A 19,553-nucleotide genomic window follows, 5' to 3' on the forward strand; every position below is an offset into this window, starting at 1 on the left:
GAGTACACTGTTTGGTGCAGACTGAATCATCACTGTCACTGTGAGTTCAGTAGGTAACCCCTGTGGATCAAAACACCTGTCAGTCATCTACAGTTCAGAAGCCTGTGTTAACCTGTGTTGTTATCAGTTATTGTCCTTCAAATCAAATTGTAGTCTATCTATGTCTCTTCCATATGTTTATTTGTTATCGCAACCAACAGAAAGCATTTAAAGGAGAAAAATCAAGTGCGACCTAAAAATGTTTGTTGTGTTGTTGAGTTTGTGGTTTTTGTTCCACTGTAGCTACACTTCCGAGACCCTCCTCCACGACCTGTGCTCTACATTCGTTCTGCGCATGTGCACATAACACTAACAGACATTTTGATATTATAGGTTGTGTGGGCTATAGTGTATCGGCAGCATACTGAACATACTGAAGTATTTGGGCGCTGACACTACCCTTGGAAGATTTTAATCAGACCAGAGCTTCTTCAGACATTTTCAAGTCTCCGTGTACGCTACAGTCGGCGCAGGGCTTAACACCTTCCTCCCAGTAATTTCGCTCTGTGTAGGTCAACTGGTCGAAGCGAATGTCCCGCTGGACTCCAGAAGAAAAACAACAGAGGACCAGGGGAGGAAGTGATCTGGTCAATGGACGGGACATAACAGTGCTTCATGAGAATATAGGCTAATTGTTGTTAGGTGATGTCGATTGTCAGATGAAGACTTCTTCTAACGCGATGTTCTTTTTGCCCTTGCAAAAGCGTTGATCACGGATTATCATTGTGGCTTGTTATTGCACCCCCCGAAGATATAGCTGTCAACAGATTCAAGGTTATTTGGAAGTTGACGTTAAAGTAACGAAAAGTCAACATGAAGTTTGCCCAACTTTTGCTGAATGGCGCTAAGTCTAACATACCAAAACAAGTGGACCGCTTTTCCAAGTTTTCACCTTCACCGTTATCGATGAAGCAGTTCCTCGACTTCGGTAAGTTTAAAACTTACTTAGAGCAGCATGTGTCATTAGATAGTCTAGTCTTATTGATACGCCATGATATTTCTTTTTATACCTTAACTCTGTGACATATAGGTAACCTGTCATGTAGCCTACGCATGCCATACGTGGCCACCATTCTCTCTTTTTAGCCTGTGATCATCGCACATTTCTGCAAAAATATTAGCACGCACTACTTGAAAGTGACATGACAAGCCACATATCTTATGTCAATGAGGATACCCTTGTCCTTGGACCTGGTCATACATATAGACAACAGCGTCCTCTGGGTAGCTCTGAAGGCCTACATTGTAGCATTGTTTACCGAGAGTCACTGTGCGTTCTGTACCTTGCAGGTTCTGCCAACGCTTGCGAGAAGACCTCCTTTGTGTTTTTACGCCAGGAGCTTCCTGTTAGACTCGCAAATATCATGAAAGAGATAGACTTTCTCCCGGACAAGCTCCTTCGCACCCCATCATTACAAATGCTCCACAGCTGGTATGTGTTGACCACCATTTTTCTCTGTCAAGCCATTCCAGTACGCTATGTTCTCTTTGCCATATGGAATGTGGAGAATTGCTTCCAGTTACCCAGGTCTCAAGTGCATTTTCACTCCAACCTGTCCCGCAGGATATAATTTCAATGATCAAGCTCAGATTCCCAGCAACCATACCCAGTGTTTATGGCTGTTAAGTAATGGTTTATTGATTATTACAGTGCATGAAATGCCCTGTATTGGTATTCCTAGGCTTGTTCTTCTTCTTCTTCTTCTTCTTCTTCTTCTTCTTCTTCTTCTTATTCTTGTTACCTTTTTCTGCGATTAATTCAGCCCGAACCGCTTAACGTAGAAACTTCATTAAAACTTTGTCGCGTAGGTCTTGTAAACGACACTTATGCTATGTATTTTTCACTTTTCTAAACTTTATACTTTTTAAGATATTAAAGAAAAACGAATATAAATTTCTCCCATTGACTTACATTGGGCCCTTATGACATCATAATAGGGTCTTTAAACTGGCTTGCACCTGTGCTTTACTGACACCTGTGCCAAATCCAAGGAACCTCTTCTCTCTCTGTCCCTCTCAATTTAACTGTAACTAGGAACATTAAGACACCATCCATTCTCTATTTTTTTTTCTCCATCTCTCCATCTTTCTCTCTCAGTCAACTTTCTCTCACACTCGATCTCTCTTCTTCACTCCATTTTATCTCCTTTTTTCAATATTTTCACTCTCTCTTTATCTCTTCATCCAGAGCCACTCTTGTTCACTCTTCTTTCCTTCTTCCACTCTTCTTTCCTTTCTTATTACAGTGCATGAAATGCCCTGTATTGTTATTCCTAGGCATTTTCTTCTTATTATTATTACAGTGCATGAAATGCCCTGTATTGTTATTCCTAGGCATTTTCTTCTTCTTCTTCTTCTTATTCTTCTTACCTTTTTCTGCGATTAATTCAGCCCGAACCGTTTAACGTAGAAACTTCATTCAAACTTGGTCGCGTAGGTCTTGTAAAGGACACTTATGCTATGTATTTTTCACTTTTCTAAACTTTATACTTTTTAAGATATTAAATAAAAACGAATCTAAATTTTCCCATTGACTTACATTGGGCCATTATGACATCATAATAGGGTCTTTAAACTGGCTTGCACCTGTGCTCCACTGACACCTGCGCCAAATCCAAGGAACCTTTTCTCTGTCCCTCTCAATTTAACTGTAACTAGGAACATTAAGACACCTTCCATTCTCTACTTTTTTCTCTCTCCATCTCTCCATCTTTCTCTCTATCCCTCTGAGTCTACTTTCTCTCACACTCAATCTCTCTTCTTCACTCCATTTTTATCTCCTTTTTTCAATATTTTCACTCTCTTTTTCTCTTTCACTCTTGTTCACTCTTCTTTCCTTCTTCCACTCTTCTTTCCTTCTTTCCTTTCTTCACTCTCCTTTCTTCTTTCCTTCTTCAACTATGATTTCCTTCTTTCACTCTTCTTTCCTTTCCTCACTCTTCTTTCTTTTCTTCTTTCCTTCTTTCACTCTTCTTTCCTTCTTCCTCTCTTCTCTCCTTTCTTCACTCTTCTTTCCTTTTTCCACTCTTCTTTCCTTTCTTCTTTCCTTCTTTCACTCTTCTTTCTTTTCTTCTCCCTTTCCTAACTTTTGCATTTCATGCACTGGTATTTCCTTCAGGAAATGCATTTTCTAGTTCTTCTTACCTTTTTCTGCGATTAATTCAGCCCGAACCGCTTAACGTAGAAACTTCATTCAAACTTTGTCGCGTAGGTCTTGTAAAGGACACTTATGCTATGTATTTTTCACTTTTCTAAACTTTATACTTTTTAAGATATTAAATAAAAACGAATCGAAATTTTCCCATTGACTTACATTGGGCCATTATGACATCATAATAGGGTCTTTAAACTGGCTTGCACCTGTGCTTCACTGACAGCTGCGCCAAATCAAAGGAACCTCTTCTCTGTCCCTCTCAATTTAACTGTAACTAGGAACATTAAGACACCTTCCATTCTCTACTTTTTTTCTCTCCATCTCTCCATCTTTCTCTCTATCCCTCTCAGTCTACTTTCTCTCACACTCAATCTCTCTTCTTCACTCCATTTTTATCTCCTTTTTTCCATATTTTCACTCTCTTTTTCTCTTTCACTCTTCTTTCCTTCTTCCACTCATCTTTCCTTCTTCCACTCTTCTTTCCTTCTTTCACTTTTCTTTCCTTTCTTCACTCTCCTTTCTTCTTTCCTTCTTTCACTCTTCTTTCCTTTTCTTCTTTCCTTCTTCAACTATTATTTCCTTCTTTCACTCTTCTTTCCTTTCTTCACTCTTCTTTCTTTTCTTCTTCCACTCTTCTTTCCTTTCTTCACTCTTCTTTCTTTTCTTCTTTCCTTCTTTCACTCTTCTTTCCTTCATCCTCTCTTCTCTCCTTTCTTCACTCTTCTATCCTTTCTTCTTTCCTTCTTCCACTCTTCTTGCCTTTCTTTTTTCCTTCATCCACTCTTCTTTCCTTCTTCCACTTTTCTTTCCTTTCTTCACTCTTCTTTCCTTCTTACACTCTTCTTTCCTTTCTTCTTTCCTTCTTTCACTCTTCTTTCTTTTCTTATTTCCTTCTTCCACTCTTCTTTCCTTCCTTCACTCTTCTTTCCTTTCTTCTTTCATTATTTCACTCTTCTTTCTTTTCTTCTTTCCTTCTTCCACTCTTCTTTCCTTTCTTCACTCTTCTTTCTTTTCTTCTTTCCTTCTTTCACTCTTCTTTCCTTTCTTCTTTCCTTCTTCCACTCTTCTCTTCTTTCTTCACTCTTCTTTCCTTTTGTCTTTCCTTCTTCCACTCTTCTTTCCTTCTTTCACTCTTCTTTCTTTTCTTCTTCCTTTCTTAACCTTTGCATTTCATGCACTGGTATTTCCTTCAGGAAATGCATTTTCTAGTTAATTACTGATCATTAATGAGAATGATTATATTACTATTTCAGTGCTATTTAAACACTGTATGGAATGTTACACACCTGTGACAAACAGAGGACACACACAGATTCCGCATATAGAATGCTGCCAGATCTCTGTCAGTGAAGGTTGTCTTACACAAATGCGAAAAAATCTGGCTTTAATTAATATTAAACCCACTATCTGGGCTACAGCATCAAACTGTTCGTTGGGAATGTTTTCGCTTATCTAAAGCATTGGATCACCATGTCATCATGTCACAAACTAAACCACTTCTTAAACTTAATGACCTGGTGGCCTTCATACTTGGCATATAGCCTAGCGTCCTGCTCGCCACAATGAAAAAGAGAAACAAGAAAATTACAGTATTTTTACGAGTTTAGGTCAGACAGCAGTGTGGTTTGGTAGAGATGTAGGCCTAGGTCAGAAGTTTGAGCTTTCTTACATTCAAGCGTGTGTTGTTATTCACAGCATTTTAGCCTTCAGAGTGACAAAAAGGAATCTCTCTGTTGTTCTAGCAGGGCAAGGTGAATACCTTGTCAACATGCAGGACAGCTCTGCACAGTTTAACCTTTGAACTCTGATTCATTGTCTGGAGGGTCAAAGTGAAAGCACCTCCCTTCTAAAGTTTATAATATTTGCCTACCAGTCTTGCCCTCCTATCAGACTCTATTCGGATATATATAGCATTGAAGCACTTGACATTATCTCTTTCTCTTGAGACGCGCTGGTGCGACAAACATTTCAGAACCATTATAAGGTCATCAGTTGTAACTTAAACTCAAGTGCTGACTGAGTTGATTTTACATCTATGTTGATTTATGTTTGGCAATTACTTCTGTTTCAATCAACCTTTAAATATATTTAACCTTGAAGTAAGTCTTCCTTCGGATCTTTTTTTTTTTGAGAGAGAGAGAGCTAGCAAATATTGCAGTGTATCTTCACAAGTTTTACAGGTCCTTGAAGCATAGTCTTCATAGTTTACCAGTATGGCAAAGAAACCAAAGTGGTGTCTTTGTTGGAGTTAAATACACAATCCAGGAAAGTTTTAACCTTACACAACCCGCCCTGACATAACTAGCCTTGCATGACCTGCTTCTTTTCTGGGTGCCAAGGTCAGGTCAGGCAGTGTTAAATAACTGCACTCAACTAGCTCTTGCCTCATATCTTCAAATTAGATTTCAACCGCTACAGTACCAGCCCTGTGGCTGACAACAGACAGACACTTAAGATCTCAGCTGGTAAACGGAAATGTCTTGATTAGTCCAAGTGTAAAAAACATTTATTATTATTTGTTGTTTTTGTGATTTATTCATTCTTGCAGCACAGATGATGGAGGGTGGTTTTTGTTAAAGGAGGAGAGGTGGACATAATTTGAGGCGTTTATACAACATCTTTTATTTAGTTTTACCAAGATACATATGTCAATTATGAGCTTATTCCCAGATTTTGGTTTTATAGCTGATTGAGCATGGCTTTGAAAGGACGGTGGTAATGATCAAGAAAGCGGTAGCTGGATTTTATACTGTACGCCCAACTTAAGCTTGGCAGCTATGATGAGCTATGAAAGGCAGCAGAGTTTAAAATTACTTTTCCAGGTTTCTTAAAGTAATACAAAAATTTACAGGCGCCTAAATAAAAAAGTATTTCTTGCCTTTCTTAATGTGTTCCATATTCCAAATCATCACTGAAAAAAAAACACATTATGAGAGTTGGAATGGAGTGGGTGATGTCTGAGGATCAGTACCCAATCCAGGTGCTAAAACAAGGACAGATTCCAGCTTTCATAGTTAGCCAAGTTCTGCCCATATATCCCCTAGAAACCGAATGTATTCATATAATATGTCATATTTTTGTAATATGGGTTATGAAATCCTGTCTGATTACATTTACAAAGGTATGACAATATGTCGCTATGTGAGTTTTTACACTTCAGTAGGTTGTTCTGTAATTATGTGAAATAATAAATAAAAAAACACCTTGTGATGATTGGAGAACATAGAGTAGTTGTCAATGCCATAAATGAGATTGTCAAACCAACGGATATACCAATCTAGACAATAGGCTAAATGCACATTTACAATAGTAATAATTGAGTAGTAAATGACTGATGCTATTGTTGATGCAATATCAGGGTTTTTTTCTCCACCCTCCCATAACTAATCTGCATGGTATTTCTATCTTGCCCCACGTTGCCCTCTGATGTTCTACTCTAACAATACCAGCACTGTCATAGGATCCGTTGATCCGTTGATCCGTTGCCTGTGTGTTGCTTCTCCAAAGACTGGCCTGCCATGCCAGTCACTCCATTTATGTAATTCTGCGTCATAAAGCCTCACTCCCAGCATCCACTCTCAACTAAAAGGTTGGGCTTCAATTTTTGTGAACTGGCTGGGTTTCAGGATGGCCACACCCTAAAAAGGGGTATTGTTGTTTTGATGTGTGCTAATTGTTTTGTTGACATATCTTGTGAAAAAATCCACAAAAGGTTCAAACGATTAGGCATGTTTCTGCTTTGTTTCTGCTTTTGCAGTGCAGAGTAGAGTGGAAAAGAGATGAAAATCAACTTCAGACAAACTAACAGTTGTGTTTGTATTTTTCCAAAGGTACGCTACGAGTCTCATGGAATTAGTGGACTTTCTAGAAAGAGATCCTGACGACAAAAAGGTCCTGAAAAAGTGAGTATCGCCATTTCGTCTCACCTCTCGTCTCAGCTGAGTGAAGAACACTGTCCATATAGAGAAAAAAGGCTTTAAAAGAATTCCTTGTGAAAATTGAAAACACAAAAAAATACTACATTTAAATTAGGCTATCTAAACACTGTGGTTATGTCTTGCCTCCACTGAGATGGGGTGTTAAGAGCTTTTCCCTCCACTCACCAAAGGTGCTTTATTTGCTTGACAATTAGAGCGCGTGTATTCCCTAAACAGTCACTTAATACAAATAATAGCAAATCAAAACATAGAAATCAATACATTACATAAGATACAGAATTAAGGAGAGTAGGTATAGTATGTTATAGGAAATGTGCCCATAAGCTAAATCTGTCCCCATAAGCTAGATGTTAGGTATACACAACATTTCAAATAAGCTTTATGTAACCCCTAAACTTCCTCTATAATTTAAGCAAATGCCCTTTGCCTCCTATTTTGGGAAGTAGCAATCACAGATTGATTGGAATGATTTGCAGAAGTGCAGCTCTGTTGCAATAGTTTTTGCACTGTATGCACAGACGTTTGTCTCTTGGCAGCCAAGTTTGTGTTAGTGGAACTAGACCAGGTTGGTAGGCGAGTTCTTATCTTTGCTCAACTGTTAGTATTGCAAGGCTTTATAATGAAAAGAGAGTGGGTCGCTGAGTTTCCCAAATTTAATCAGTCGAGGATATTGGCCTAATTCAGCCCTGCATGTGTGTTTGTAGGGCGCTGATGGATCTTTAGGATGTTTTTGCAAAACTCATCATGTTAGATCTCAATTAGATGTTTTCTACATTTGTCTAGTTCCTTATTTGCAAGTTGGCCCCACACTTCATTTCAATAAAAGGCAAATGGTTTTATCACTGATATATCAAAACATTTTATCACAAATATTTTTAGTCAAATTCTAACTGGAATTTAGAAAAAAAATTGACTTTTTATAGCATTACATTTACATTGCATTTAGTCATTTAGCAGACGCTTTGGTCCAAAGCGACGTACAAGGGAGAGAACAGTCAAGCTAAGAGCAATACAAACCTGGTGTAACAATAAATACTACTTTACATAAGAAATAGAAAAATTACATAGTAAGAAAAAGAAGTGCGGGACTGTAACTGCTGTGCAAGATAAGCATTAGTCAAGGTGGCAGGAAGGGAGGTGCTCTCTGAAGAGTTGGGTCTTCAAAAGCTTCTTGAAGGTAGAGAGGGACGCCCCTGCTCTGGTAGTACTAGGCAGTTCTTTCCACCAACGTATAGCCCTGCGTGCCTTGTCTTTTTATTGATTCACTGCCATGTTGAATGATCCTCTAGAATTGATTCTCAGGGCTAGGTAGGCATAATCTAAGGTTGGTCCTAATGTCAATAATGTGCCATCTTCCCAGTTGACTTGATCATTTTTGAAAAATCAATATCTAATTTTGTTCATGGTAACATTTCAGTAAGGGTTAATTGAATCTGGAGTCTTTCCTCCGTTGGTGAAAGAAAGACTAGGTTACTAGTTCTAGGTGCTGATGATTTTTCCAGTACGGCGGCCAACTCAGTATCATATGTCAAATAGAGTTGGGTTCAAAGAGCAACCCTGCCTCACTCTACACTCCTGAGGGATATATTGGGTTAATTTGGATCGGATTTTACTGCCACACTTAGCTCTTGAGGACATGCATTTTACAATGTCTTATGTTTTACCCCTCTAGATCAGGGCGTAATGCCAAATGTAATCAAATGTTCTTTTGAAGTCGACAAAAAGTAAATTGTTTATTTTTATTTTGAATATGATTTTCAAATATGATGGGAATTGCAGTCATTTAGTAAGAATCCATTCTGGCTTTTGCTTCAGACACGGTGTTAAGGAGTAGGGAGTTAATAATGCTGCAAAATACTTTCCCCAGGATTTTGTTCACGCAGATGCCTCGAATTTATCTCCACTTTTGTAACTTGGTGTAATTAATCTGTTATTCCGAAATATCAGGGAAATAACACACACTCAGAACTAGATTAAATAATTGAAAATGGATAGATTGGAACTTTCCATTAATAGATTTCACCTTTTTTTTTTTTTAATGCCATCAGGCTCAAATTATTGTTTTGTGCTTCAGCCAATTTGGTCTAAAAGCTTCTGCTCAGTGATGGGATGGGAGGCATTGGATTTTGATGGTCTAGTTTACTTTTCTTGGTGCCTGCTATGACGTGTTCGTACTTTGTTAAAAAGTGCTTGGAGATGGTTTGTCCAGATATTCGTATCACTAATTCTTCCTGTTTGTTTGTTTGTTTGTTTTTTGAGTGATAACAATTGCCCCAAAACGTATTGGTATATATTGACTCCACAATCAATGCCAGTTGCTAATAGGTGTACTGAGTCTTGTGAATGGGGAATACTGTATTTGTAGCCATATTGATTTACATTTATATTACATTTTTATAACAATGATGAGCTTGATTTGTACCACATTGAGTAATATGATTTTGTCCTATTTCTAGTAATATCAGTATGTCAATACTAAGGCCCTAAATACTCCATTTAGTGGAGTGGACAACTAATCCTGATGTAATGAATAAATAATAGGACCACAATAGTCACATTGTCTACATTGTCTCAGGTTCACAGAAACACTTGTCAATGTGCGGAATCGACACAACAACGTGGTGCCTACCATGGCCCAGGGCGTACTGGAGTACAAGGAGGCCTTTGGCGTCGACCCAGTGACCAATCAGAACGTCCAGTACTTCCTGGACCGCTTCTACATGAGTCGTATCTCCACCCGCATGCTAATGAACCAGCACTGTGAGTTGCCGGCCCTCATCATGGAGACTCAATGCGAGGAATATAAAGTTATTCATTTAGTGTACTGTGATTGAATATATATGTGCTTTTTGTTTGTTTACAGCCCTCATATTTGATGGAAGCGCCAATCCAGCCCACCCTAAACACATAGGGAGCATTGACCCCGTCTGTGATGTGGTGGAGGTAATAAAAGGTAACGATCCACGTGGTTGTGAAAGACTTCAGTATGATTGAAAGCAGGAGTCACTGAAATTAGATCTGTGTTTATACCTCAAATACATAGTAGGAAGTCAATTGAGATCTGTGTGTGTGTGTGTGTGTGTGTGTGTGTGTGTGTGTGTGTGTGTGTGTGTGTGTGTGTGTGTGTGTGTGTGTGTGTGTGTTTACTTAGGTTGGTCTTGTGAGATGGTGGTTTAGCCCACCAGCAGAACAGCTCACCAGTGTATTTGTTTCCGCTTCCTCCACCTCCAGATGCCTACGAGACGTCCAAGATGCTGTGTGAACAGTACTACATGACCTCCCCCGAAATGGAGATCAAGCAAGTGAACTGTGAGAGACTCTTCTCAGTCAAACCTTTCAGTTCAGTCTTTCTGTGTATGCTGTGTGCATGGTGAGTCTTGAGCTGTCGGAACAGATTACCCGTTACACATCGCACACTGACTGTCTCCTGCTCTTGTTTACGTGATCAACCTTAGCTGTACGTAGAGGGGCGGTTTCATTTGGAGTGTGTTTATCCTCTGGGTGTTTGTGGAGTGGAGGAGATGTAGGTGTGCTGTGAAAGTCCACACTTACGTGCATGCAGACCGAGGCACATTTCGCATAGCACATAGACACACACACGGCGTGGGCGTCAGAGAATGCCACATTTCATGTGGGCATGGAATCCGACCATGCGTGGTGCTTGAAGCCTGCAATTAAGCTGGTTTATCCAACTGCATGTAAATGGCTCTGCTTACCTTCAGCATGAGTTGAGCTGTCAGTCGTTCCTCAGTTCTTAAAGTTTGTGGCTATAATTCCAATTTAAAGTTTCAGTGTTTGTTGTGCTACTTTAGCAATGATGAACGCTGTGGCCTGCACCATTATATCTGAAGTAATTTACCTTGTCAAATACTAATGGCATCTGGTAACCCTCTCCGTAACATCAAAGCAGTTAAAAGAGAATTATGAAATCAAATGACTCATTAAATGGTGTGTGTTTCACAACAGGCTTATATTGCCAGTGCTCAGGCTTGCCCATCCACCTGTTGACCTAATATGTACTTGCTAATTGCAAACGGCAAATGAGATAAAAAGCAGTAACCTCCTATACTTTGTTCCATGACGTTTTAATCTGTCATTCACTTGTGTTTTTTTACTGCGCAGTTGCTGTAAGGTGTTATAGATATATAAAGATATATATACCTCAAATTAAATTTGCACTATGCTGTAGTTACATACATACACAGTAAACAGTTGTAGTGTTGTAGCACTATGCTGTTACATCGTGTATAACCTATGGCAGTTCTCATTAAATATCAGGGGCCGTATTCACAAAGAATCTTAGGGCTAAAAGTAGCTCATAAGTGGCGAATTTAGGAGAAACTCCTAAAAATAATGGGCGTGTCAGTCTTAAATTAAGGACTCCTATTTTTTTTTACTAAGAGCAATTCACAAAGTATTTTATCCCTAAAATTAGCACCTAAGTCTAAGACAGCTTAAAACTCCTCATGAGGACTCCTAAGTCACTAAGACTTATTCACAAAAAATCGTAAGATGGCTGTAGCCGACTTGGAATTGATAAAAGACATTGCTTAAACCGTGAAGGTATTAATATTGTCGTAGAATTAGCACAGGATGCAATGACGCCTTTAAACAACGATGTGTCGAAGTGAAATGTTTGGAAACATAAAGATAGCCTATTTGGCTTCGCGGAAAACGCAAATGACTACACTGGGAATCATCAGTCAGCCGTTTAATTCATCATACTATCAACGCACTGAAGACCCCACATCATCCAACAGTTTATCCAGTTGCCTTTGGACAATCGCCAATTACACAAGATCAAAGTAAATTCCATGGCGATCGCAGGAATGTCCAGTGCCGTGACACACATTACAATAATTGCCCCATCAAAAGATGAGGACGTTTTCGTCCACCGTGGCCTGGATGTAGCCTACCGATGACTCGTGCATTTCAACGGAGAGCGGTCTGCTGCAGGTTTTTGAGACCAGCTGGATGCCGCTGGGGTGACAGTGGCTATTGGTCCTGGGACCAGTAGGCTTTAGGCTACGTTTCACGTTCGTTTCGCTTGAAGGGCCGTATGTGCTGATATTTGAAGTGGTCAAGGGCTGGAAATATAATATCTTACATGCAATTGGCATATTTTATATTGATCGCTTTCTTTTTCTCTTAACGTGCAAAGTGTCATTCCCGTTGGATGCACAAACTTGTCATCATGCGTGTGCATTCTGCTAACTGCACTGTCCATAACTATTTAATATGACTTAATTTGAAGCCTAGCTTATTCTCTTATTTTCAGTTGATATAGTGGGATTGTTAGAGGGACGTCACAAATGAGTTTTTAATGAGAGAGCCTGTCAACAACCAATCACCGTCCTCACCCCTTCTAAACTCGTGCATGAGAATCGACGTCATCCATAGCAACGGTGCTTTTATCTTAAGCTTAGGAGTTTGTATTATCCTTAGTATGAGTAGGTCTCAGAGGCGTTGTGAATCACTTTTAAGAAATTACTCCTACGTAAAATGTTTTAGCGCGAGTTAGGAGCACTCTTAGTGGTAAGATAAAAAGCTTTGTGAATACGGCCCCAGACCTGTCTGTCAGATACTCTCCTTTACTTAACATAACGGTACATAACAGAAGATTTCTGTAGTTTCATGTCTGCATGAAAGTGGGCATGAAGTTCTCTTGAACTAGAGTGGACAATAGAAACTGCACAGAGATGCATAAATTCTTGGCAGGCACAAACGCTTATCGCTGCTAGACAAACAGCTTACCTCAGACGCTTCATGTACTTTTTGGCATCTTGATGTCCCTTTAATAAAGATCCTGCAGCTACTCAAGTCACGAGATTTGCAGCTGCTATCCTCTTATCTTATTTGAGTAATTTATTTGATTTTAAAAGCTGTGTTTTCCTTATTGTTGCAGCCAAAGCCCCTGACCAGCCTCTGCACATTGTCTATGTCCCCTCTCATCTATATCACATGCTTTTCGAGCTCTTCAAGGTACAGTGTGTATTTCTCAAAGGTTCTATCTTTAAACTTAAACCACATTCGGTTAGTGTTATTTTGCTAGTGTAGACCAGAATGACGACGCTCTCTATGATTGGTGACTGATTTCATTTTTGTATTAGCCATAGAGCGCCATAGAGCCTTTTTTATTCATTTGTATTGTGCTTACACTTTGCCCCAGAAGTCTAATTTCGGGCCTCAATCTGTTCATAATTCTGGTTTTCTTGGTGAAATTGATACCAAATCTCTGAATATTTTTTATAATATATATATATAATATATATTGTATAGAATGCCATGAGGGCCACAGTGGAGACACATGAGGACAGTTTAACTCTCCCACCTGTTAAGGTCAGAGTGTCACTGGGTGGTGAAGACCTGACAATAAAAGTAAGTTACCCACCTGTGCTGATCCTGCAATGGAACACCTCTCATGTGAAGGCTGTGTTCATTACTGTGATTTTGCTTCATAAATACATTTATAATATAACGATGTAGATTTTTTTAAGTAATATTGTGACTTCCAACATGATGACTATGTAGACTTTCAGAGACATATTTTTTTTTCTCCCTTTAACACACAGACATCCACTACATTTTTAGTTAATAAACAATAAAATTGATATTTTTTTTTCTAACTGAATGAATATGATTGTTGGAGACACTTCCTATAAATGTGTTAATATATTTTGACTAATGAGGACCTTTAATGGTGACCCCATATGGTATGTGTTGTTTTAGATGTCAGACAAAGGTGGTGGTGTTCCTTTGAGGAAGATCGAGCGCCTCTTCAGCTACATGTATTCCACCGCACCAAGCCCGGTGATCGATCCGGCTCGCAATGCTCCTTTGGTAAGCCTTACAGCTAGCTCACACTGGGCGTTGTAGTCATTTTGAATGGGGTGAATGGGTTGACGTCATCGCTGAACTGAATTGCGGTCCGTTGCGTTCTGTTGCTGTTGTGTTGTTGCGTTGCTGGCGCCTAAAGTTGAGAAAAGTTCAACTTTTTGAGGAGAGGCAATGCATGCGTCAGCCAATGGAATTGCATTTTTGAAAATAAGGCAGCGCAGGCGCTAGCCAATCAAATCGCATTTATGCTAATATCCAAAGAGCGCGACACTGAAAAAAAGAAGGACCAAACTCCGTAGATGGTCGTATTTCTACATAAAAGCTGTTTGTCTTACTTTTTTGCTTAGATTTTTTTTTAGTTACAGAGTAATGTACAATTAGATAAGTCAGATACGCCCTCCATCATCCCTCAAGCATCCATCAGTAATGCATGCCGTGCCAGCCGTTATCAACACAACCCCATGCGCTAGATACACCCTCCATCATCTGTCAAGCATCTGTCAATCAACACATGCTGTGTGAGCTAGCCGTTATGGCAACCATCAGTAAGAAAGAGTCTAGCTTTTCTCTGTATTAAAAAACGTCTCTGTAAGAGGCTAAGCTTCTTGTTTAAAGCTTTAGCCATTTTGAATATACTATTGAAACACTTGATGTTGACCTTATTTGAACTAGGTTTGCAGCATGTAGTTCGTTTCGAAGAAGACATTAAATGGTGTTTTTGTCTGGCAGGTTTGCCCCAGCGCTGTCACTGTTAGGTTTATAGGAGACAAGATGTTTAGCAATGTTTAACAACCAGTTCAGAGAAGTAAACCGGTTTCTAAATTAGCAGGCTCACAGAGGGAAACATTGTAGCACTGTAAGCCAATAGCTCATCCATGTTTTCAACTGTTACCCTGCAGGCAGGATTCGGCTACGGTCTTCCCATTTCACGTCTGTATGCCAAGTACTTCCAGGGTGATCTGCAGCTTTACTCCATGGAAGGCTATGGAACATCAGCAGTCATCTACCTGAAGGTAGCACTTTTATATGTTGATATTTATATTGCTTTTTAGTAGCAATATATAATAGTCTTGACTATTATGATCTTTATGTCTCTATTATAATCTAATATTAATCTTTAGAAATATAGAAGTATGACCCTTTTATGGTTTAGGCTGAGGTGGCTTTTTTTTGGTTTTGCCTAATTTTAGAACTGTGCCATTCACGTGCCTTATATTTCGAATCTAATCTTGGATAAGGGTTTTAATGAAACCATGTGACCTGCAGTTGAGAGGGAGAAAGAGAGCCTTGTCTGATCTGAAAAAAATTCAATTATGCTCCGTGTTTGATTTCAAGGCCTTATCCTCGGAGTCTATTGAAAGGCTCCCGGTCTTCAACAAGTCTGCCCTCAGGCATTACCAGACGACCACAGAGGCCGATGACTGGTGTATCCCCAGCAAGGAACCCAAGAAACTGGGGAAGTATGAGTTTAGCGTGTAAAATTGGACAGAGAACCGTGTGTGATGATAGAAGACAGCAGAATGGATTCTCTCCTGTTTGCCCCCGCCCCGCCAACCGAGGACCTAAGCCAGCTGTTGGCTTGGATGCTGTGTGTTGTGGACATTGCTGTCTCTCCGTAAAGTTCCTTCTGTGTGACCCGTTTTGAGGGGGATAACGCATGTATTATTATTGGTGTGGCAGAATGTTGTTTTGACAGTATAATGTCACAGTCATCAGCTAATGGGGCATCTCTTAAGAGACAAATGTCCTTTCATTGTTTTAACGTTTCCATTGATTTCTGTTGAACTCTTGAGCTTTGACTAACAGCTCCTTTTAACACTATGATATTTTGCCAACAGAGTTCAAGAATAAGCTTTTGCTTTTGTCTGACAAGACATAGGTCCACATGTAGAGTCATTTCAATGCAAAGATGTATCGATGAATTGTACAGCAGTGATGTATTTGTTTTATCTCTGAGCTCAGCAAATTATATCATTGTACTGCAGAAACACATTGTGAATTCATGATGTTTGGATGGTCAGTGTCATGTCACTGTGTTTATGGTTGAGGTGCTTGTCACATTTCAAAAACCTTGACGTCTTTTTTCCAATGCCAATTGGCCATACCAAGCCTCTACATGCATGTTACATCCGAAATGCCCCAAATCAAACTAGGTCTGAAATGTCAAGGCCAACATGAGTGGGAAAAGCCCAGTTTTGGGGGATTCATAAACGTTTTTATATTCTACAATAAGAAGCTCTTAAGTTACTGTGAGAGCGTACCACTGGAAACATACAAATCGTATAGTTACCAGTAACATCAGTTGTAACCAATAGTAAATGCATTATACACAGATCCTCTGTCATAAAATGTTCTGAGAAAGTAAAAGAGAGAGGGAGTGCTATAGGTAAAGTGTGCTTCAAGACACTTTCTCATTGTATAGGGACGCCATAGAAAAAGACAAATGTCCAAGTAGTTCAGATGACCTACACCATGTAAAAATGAGGAGAGCCAGTCTAGAGTTTTCACATTTATGCATGACTATCAAACAGCTCACGATGAGCTTATAGTATAACTGTTAGAAAGCAGGTTCTTTGTTTGTTTGTTTGTTTAAAGCCTCTGCTTTTTATTTAAATGTTAAATGTTTTCAAACTATATATCATCAGCAAAAAACTACAAGCAAAATGGGCGTGTGTCAGTGGTAAAAGCTTGAAAGCCTTAGGGGAATATTACAATGACTTCTAGATATAAAAGGGATTGGTAAGGTTAAAATGTGTGAACATTCAGGAGTTCCACCAGTCTCTAAATTCACTAAGCTTCTATTTTTTTTCTCTCGTATGTATCCATCAACCATTAGTATTTCCATGACCCCATTATATATGTAAGTAATTTGGCACTTAAAATTATCGGCTTTTGGATGTCAATCTAACTTTTTTATCATATGGCTATGGTATCCAATAGGGAAGCATTTCTCCCCCTCTTTACAACCACGGCTGTTCTGGTATAGTGAAGCCTATGGGAACATATATCCACATTAGCACATGCTTTTTAATGTTTCAAACTAACGAAACCGTTACATTCTGTACCTTTAAGAGCCAAAAGGTTGTAATTTATGTACAGCCAAGCCAAGACAGGTGCTAAACACTTAAATTGTGTTGCCAAAGTCAATATGTGTTAACTTTGACCACAAGATTGTCTGTTTTCCCTTTGACCGGCTACATGTGTTTCCCCTGCCTTATTCAGGGTGTGGATGTGTCAAGTAAGGACAATTTGCCAATCTTTTTTATTTGACAATATTTTCGAGCAATAAGAATCAAATACATTTTCTCCCATGCCAACGCAACGCAAATAATTGCCTCTATTATTCTGTTCCATTCTACAATCTATTATTCAATTTGAGAGACCTTGAATAATGACAATGTCATTTTGTGAAGTTCAGGTATTCTGTGTGAACATATCAGCCGTGTATTGATTGTTGCAGGCTTTCTACATCAATGGGGACTTAAAATGATTTGCACACATAAGAATGTGTGTGGGCCTTAAGTATTTATTTTTATGAAAGATTGTTCAGTGGTGTAAAACGCATTTGGGACTTCAAGACTAATATCTCTGCCTGTACTCTGTATTGCTCTTAGCCTTTGGCCTAACAGATAGGTATTTGTAGCAAAGTCAGTACTTTTGTAATACAAAAAGTACGAGGATGGTAACACTGAATTGCCATTGTTTAGTTTTTACCTTTTTCATAACATTTATAATAATAATGGCTTATTCTATTTTGTATGGTCTCAGGTTTTAGAGGGTAAGCCATATTTTTCGCTGCACTTGTGGTATTTTTTTTTCCTTGGATGATTTAAATTTTTGTATCACTCCGACGATTGCTGTGTCTGTGTGGTTGTACTGTACCTGGTCAAAGGAATGAAAAGATCGACTAAATGGATCTTATTCATTCGGTGTCCCTCGAGGGAACTGCAGAGATGCTGGTTTTGAGTGAACTCTCATTAAAATTCATTAAATCATCAGACTTAACTGCTTGAAGTCTGTCTATTGGTCTTATGTCTCCATTGGACTTACCAAGACAAATGTCCTTGATGTAATTCACTCACTGTTCACTCCAGTCATGTTTTAATTTTTTTAGGACCGGCCCTTTTTGTCTGTCTCATTGTATATGAATTGAGACAGTGGGCGTTAGTGGCCAATACTGCAAAGTGTGCTCACACCTCATAGCATCATTTTCATATGGTGTAATCATGGAAAAAGAAACGCCCATTTCTAATGGCCATCTGAAACCTGTCATGATTACTACATATGCAGTATAGGTGCCTCAGTAATGCGTTGTGCTTCGTATCCTCTACTATATCACTGTATGGGCTTACTCTGTGTAGCACCATTGCAAAATCAGTTCAGAAGATTTTATTTTAGTTAGTTTTCTTTCAATAAAAACAGGAGGAGAAATAATGGTTTGTGAATATTTTTTTGACCTTTAGCCAAAACAGTGGACTACAGATATTATCTCACAGACTGGTTGGGGCCTGTTTTGATTTGAATCACACAATTGTTAAGCAAAGAAACAGAGAGTTCCCTAAGAAGTCATTTTCTTTTAAAGAGTCTGCCTGAGTTTCAGCTTAAAACCTTGTTTTTATTGTTATCTGAGAAACTTGCTGGTACCCATTTGCCAAACCCACAACTTGAGTTTTTCAGTGTGTAATTTACGCCCCTTACTGTTGATGGTCCTTTTACTCCCGCGTTAGTGCTCCCTGACCTCTTGCTTGTTTGCTGCGAGCGAGCAAGAGCTGTTCCTGGCGCCGTGACAACACCTATTTTTGGCCCACGGCCAGCGGGCCATGAACACACAGTTCTGCCCTTCTATCATTTGTCTGGCATTCCACTGTGCGGCAAACATCAGATACACACACACACACACACACGCCACCCTAAAAACACACACACACACTCTGACACTTGAGCCCAGCCCTCACAAAACTCTCTATTTTAAGGCCTATGAGCACGGGCTGACCTGTCACTCATCCTTACAATGTCCTGTCCTTTTTTAATCCATGGCTGTTTCCCTAAATGGAGTTTCCCAGGGCTATGGTTCACATGACAGTTTTTTTGGGTCCTTTTTGTACAGTGCCTCTGTTCTAGCTTAAACGTCTTTTCTCAGTCCAGTTTCTTGTTGTTAACAGCTAGACACTTCCAGAGGTCTTATTACAGAACCAAATAAGCTTTTACCTATATTTAGTGAATACATTATGCACTGTATATTTCATTTAATAAAATAATTGTTACTTTTTAGTTACATGGAAATGTATGAAACTGCATCATTATCAAACTGGATCACTGTTGAAGTATCCCCTGACCATTTGTTGTTTCCCACTTTACAAAGCATGTGCCACTTAGACTTCAATATCACTGTATGCTGACTTATATAGTCTTCTTTGAGTCAAGTGCTTGTCAGCTTTCCCGGACGCACAATCAATCTCGCACTTGCAAGCCTTTACATAATTGTGAGCTGGCTCTGACTTGCAGTTTCACACTGCTCCCACTCAAGGTGAACTCTCCGTCCAAATTCTTTCCAAGGTGTTGTCCACTTGTGGTGTTTTCTGGTG

The 19,553-nt window shown here is 39.3% G+C and overlaps 1 protein-coding gene across 1 annotated transcript; it reads left to right on the forward strand.

The window, feature by feature from the left end:
- The first annotated feature begins 364 nt into the window (after positions 1 to 364).
- pdk4 (pyruvate dehydrogenase kinase, isozyme 4) lies at positions 365 to 17,978 on the forward strand. Its single transcript, XM_080837394.1, has 11 exons — positions 365 to 967; positions 1,330 to 1,471; positions 7,024 to 7,095; positions 9,707 to 9,891; positions 9,995 to 10,084; positions 10,363 to 10,440; positions 13,037 to 13,113; positions 13,411 to 13,509; positions 13,861 to 13,971; positions 14,868 to 14,981; positions 15,304 to 17,978. Exons 1-11 carry the CDS (start codon positions 853 to 855, stop codon positions 15,445 to 15,447), a joined length of 1,227 nt encoding a protein of 408 aa, XP_080693520.1. The 5' UTR covers positions 365 to 852; the 3' UTR covers positions 15,448 to 17,978.
- The last annotated feature ends 1,575 nt before the right edge of the window (positions 17,979 to 19,553 follow it).

Source organism: Sprattus sprattus, assembly GCF_963457725.1.
Source record: "Sprattus sprattus genome assembly, chromosome: 4".
In the NCBI taxonomy this organism is placed as follows: domain Eukaryota; kingdom Metazoa; phylum Chordata; class Actinopteri; order Clupeiformes; family Clupeidae; genus Sprattus; species Sprattus sprattus.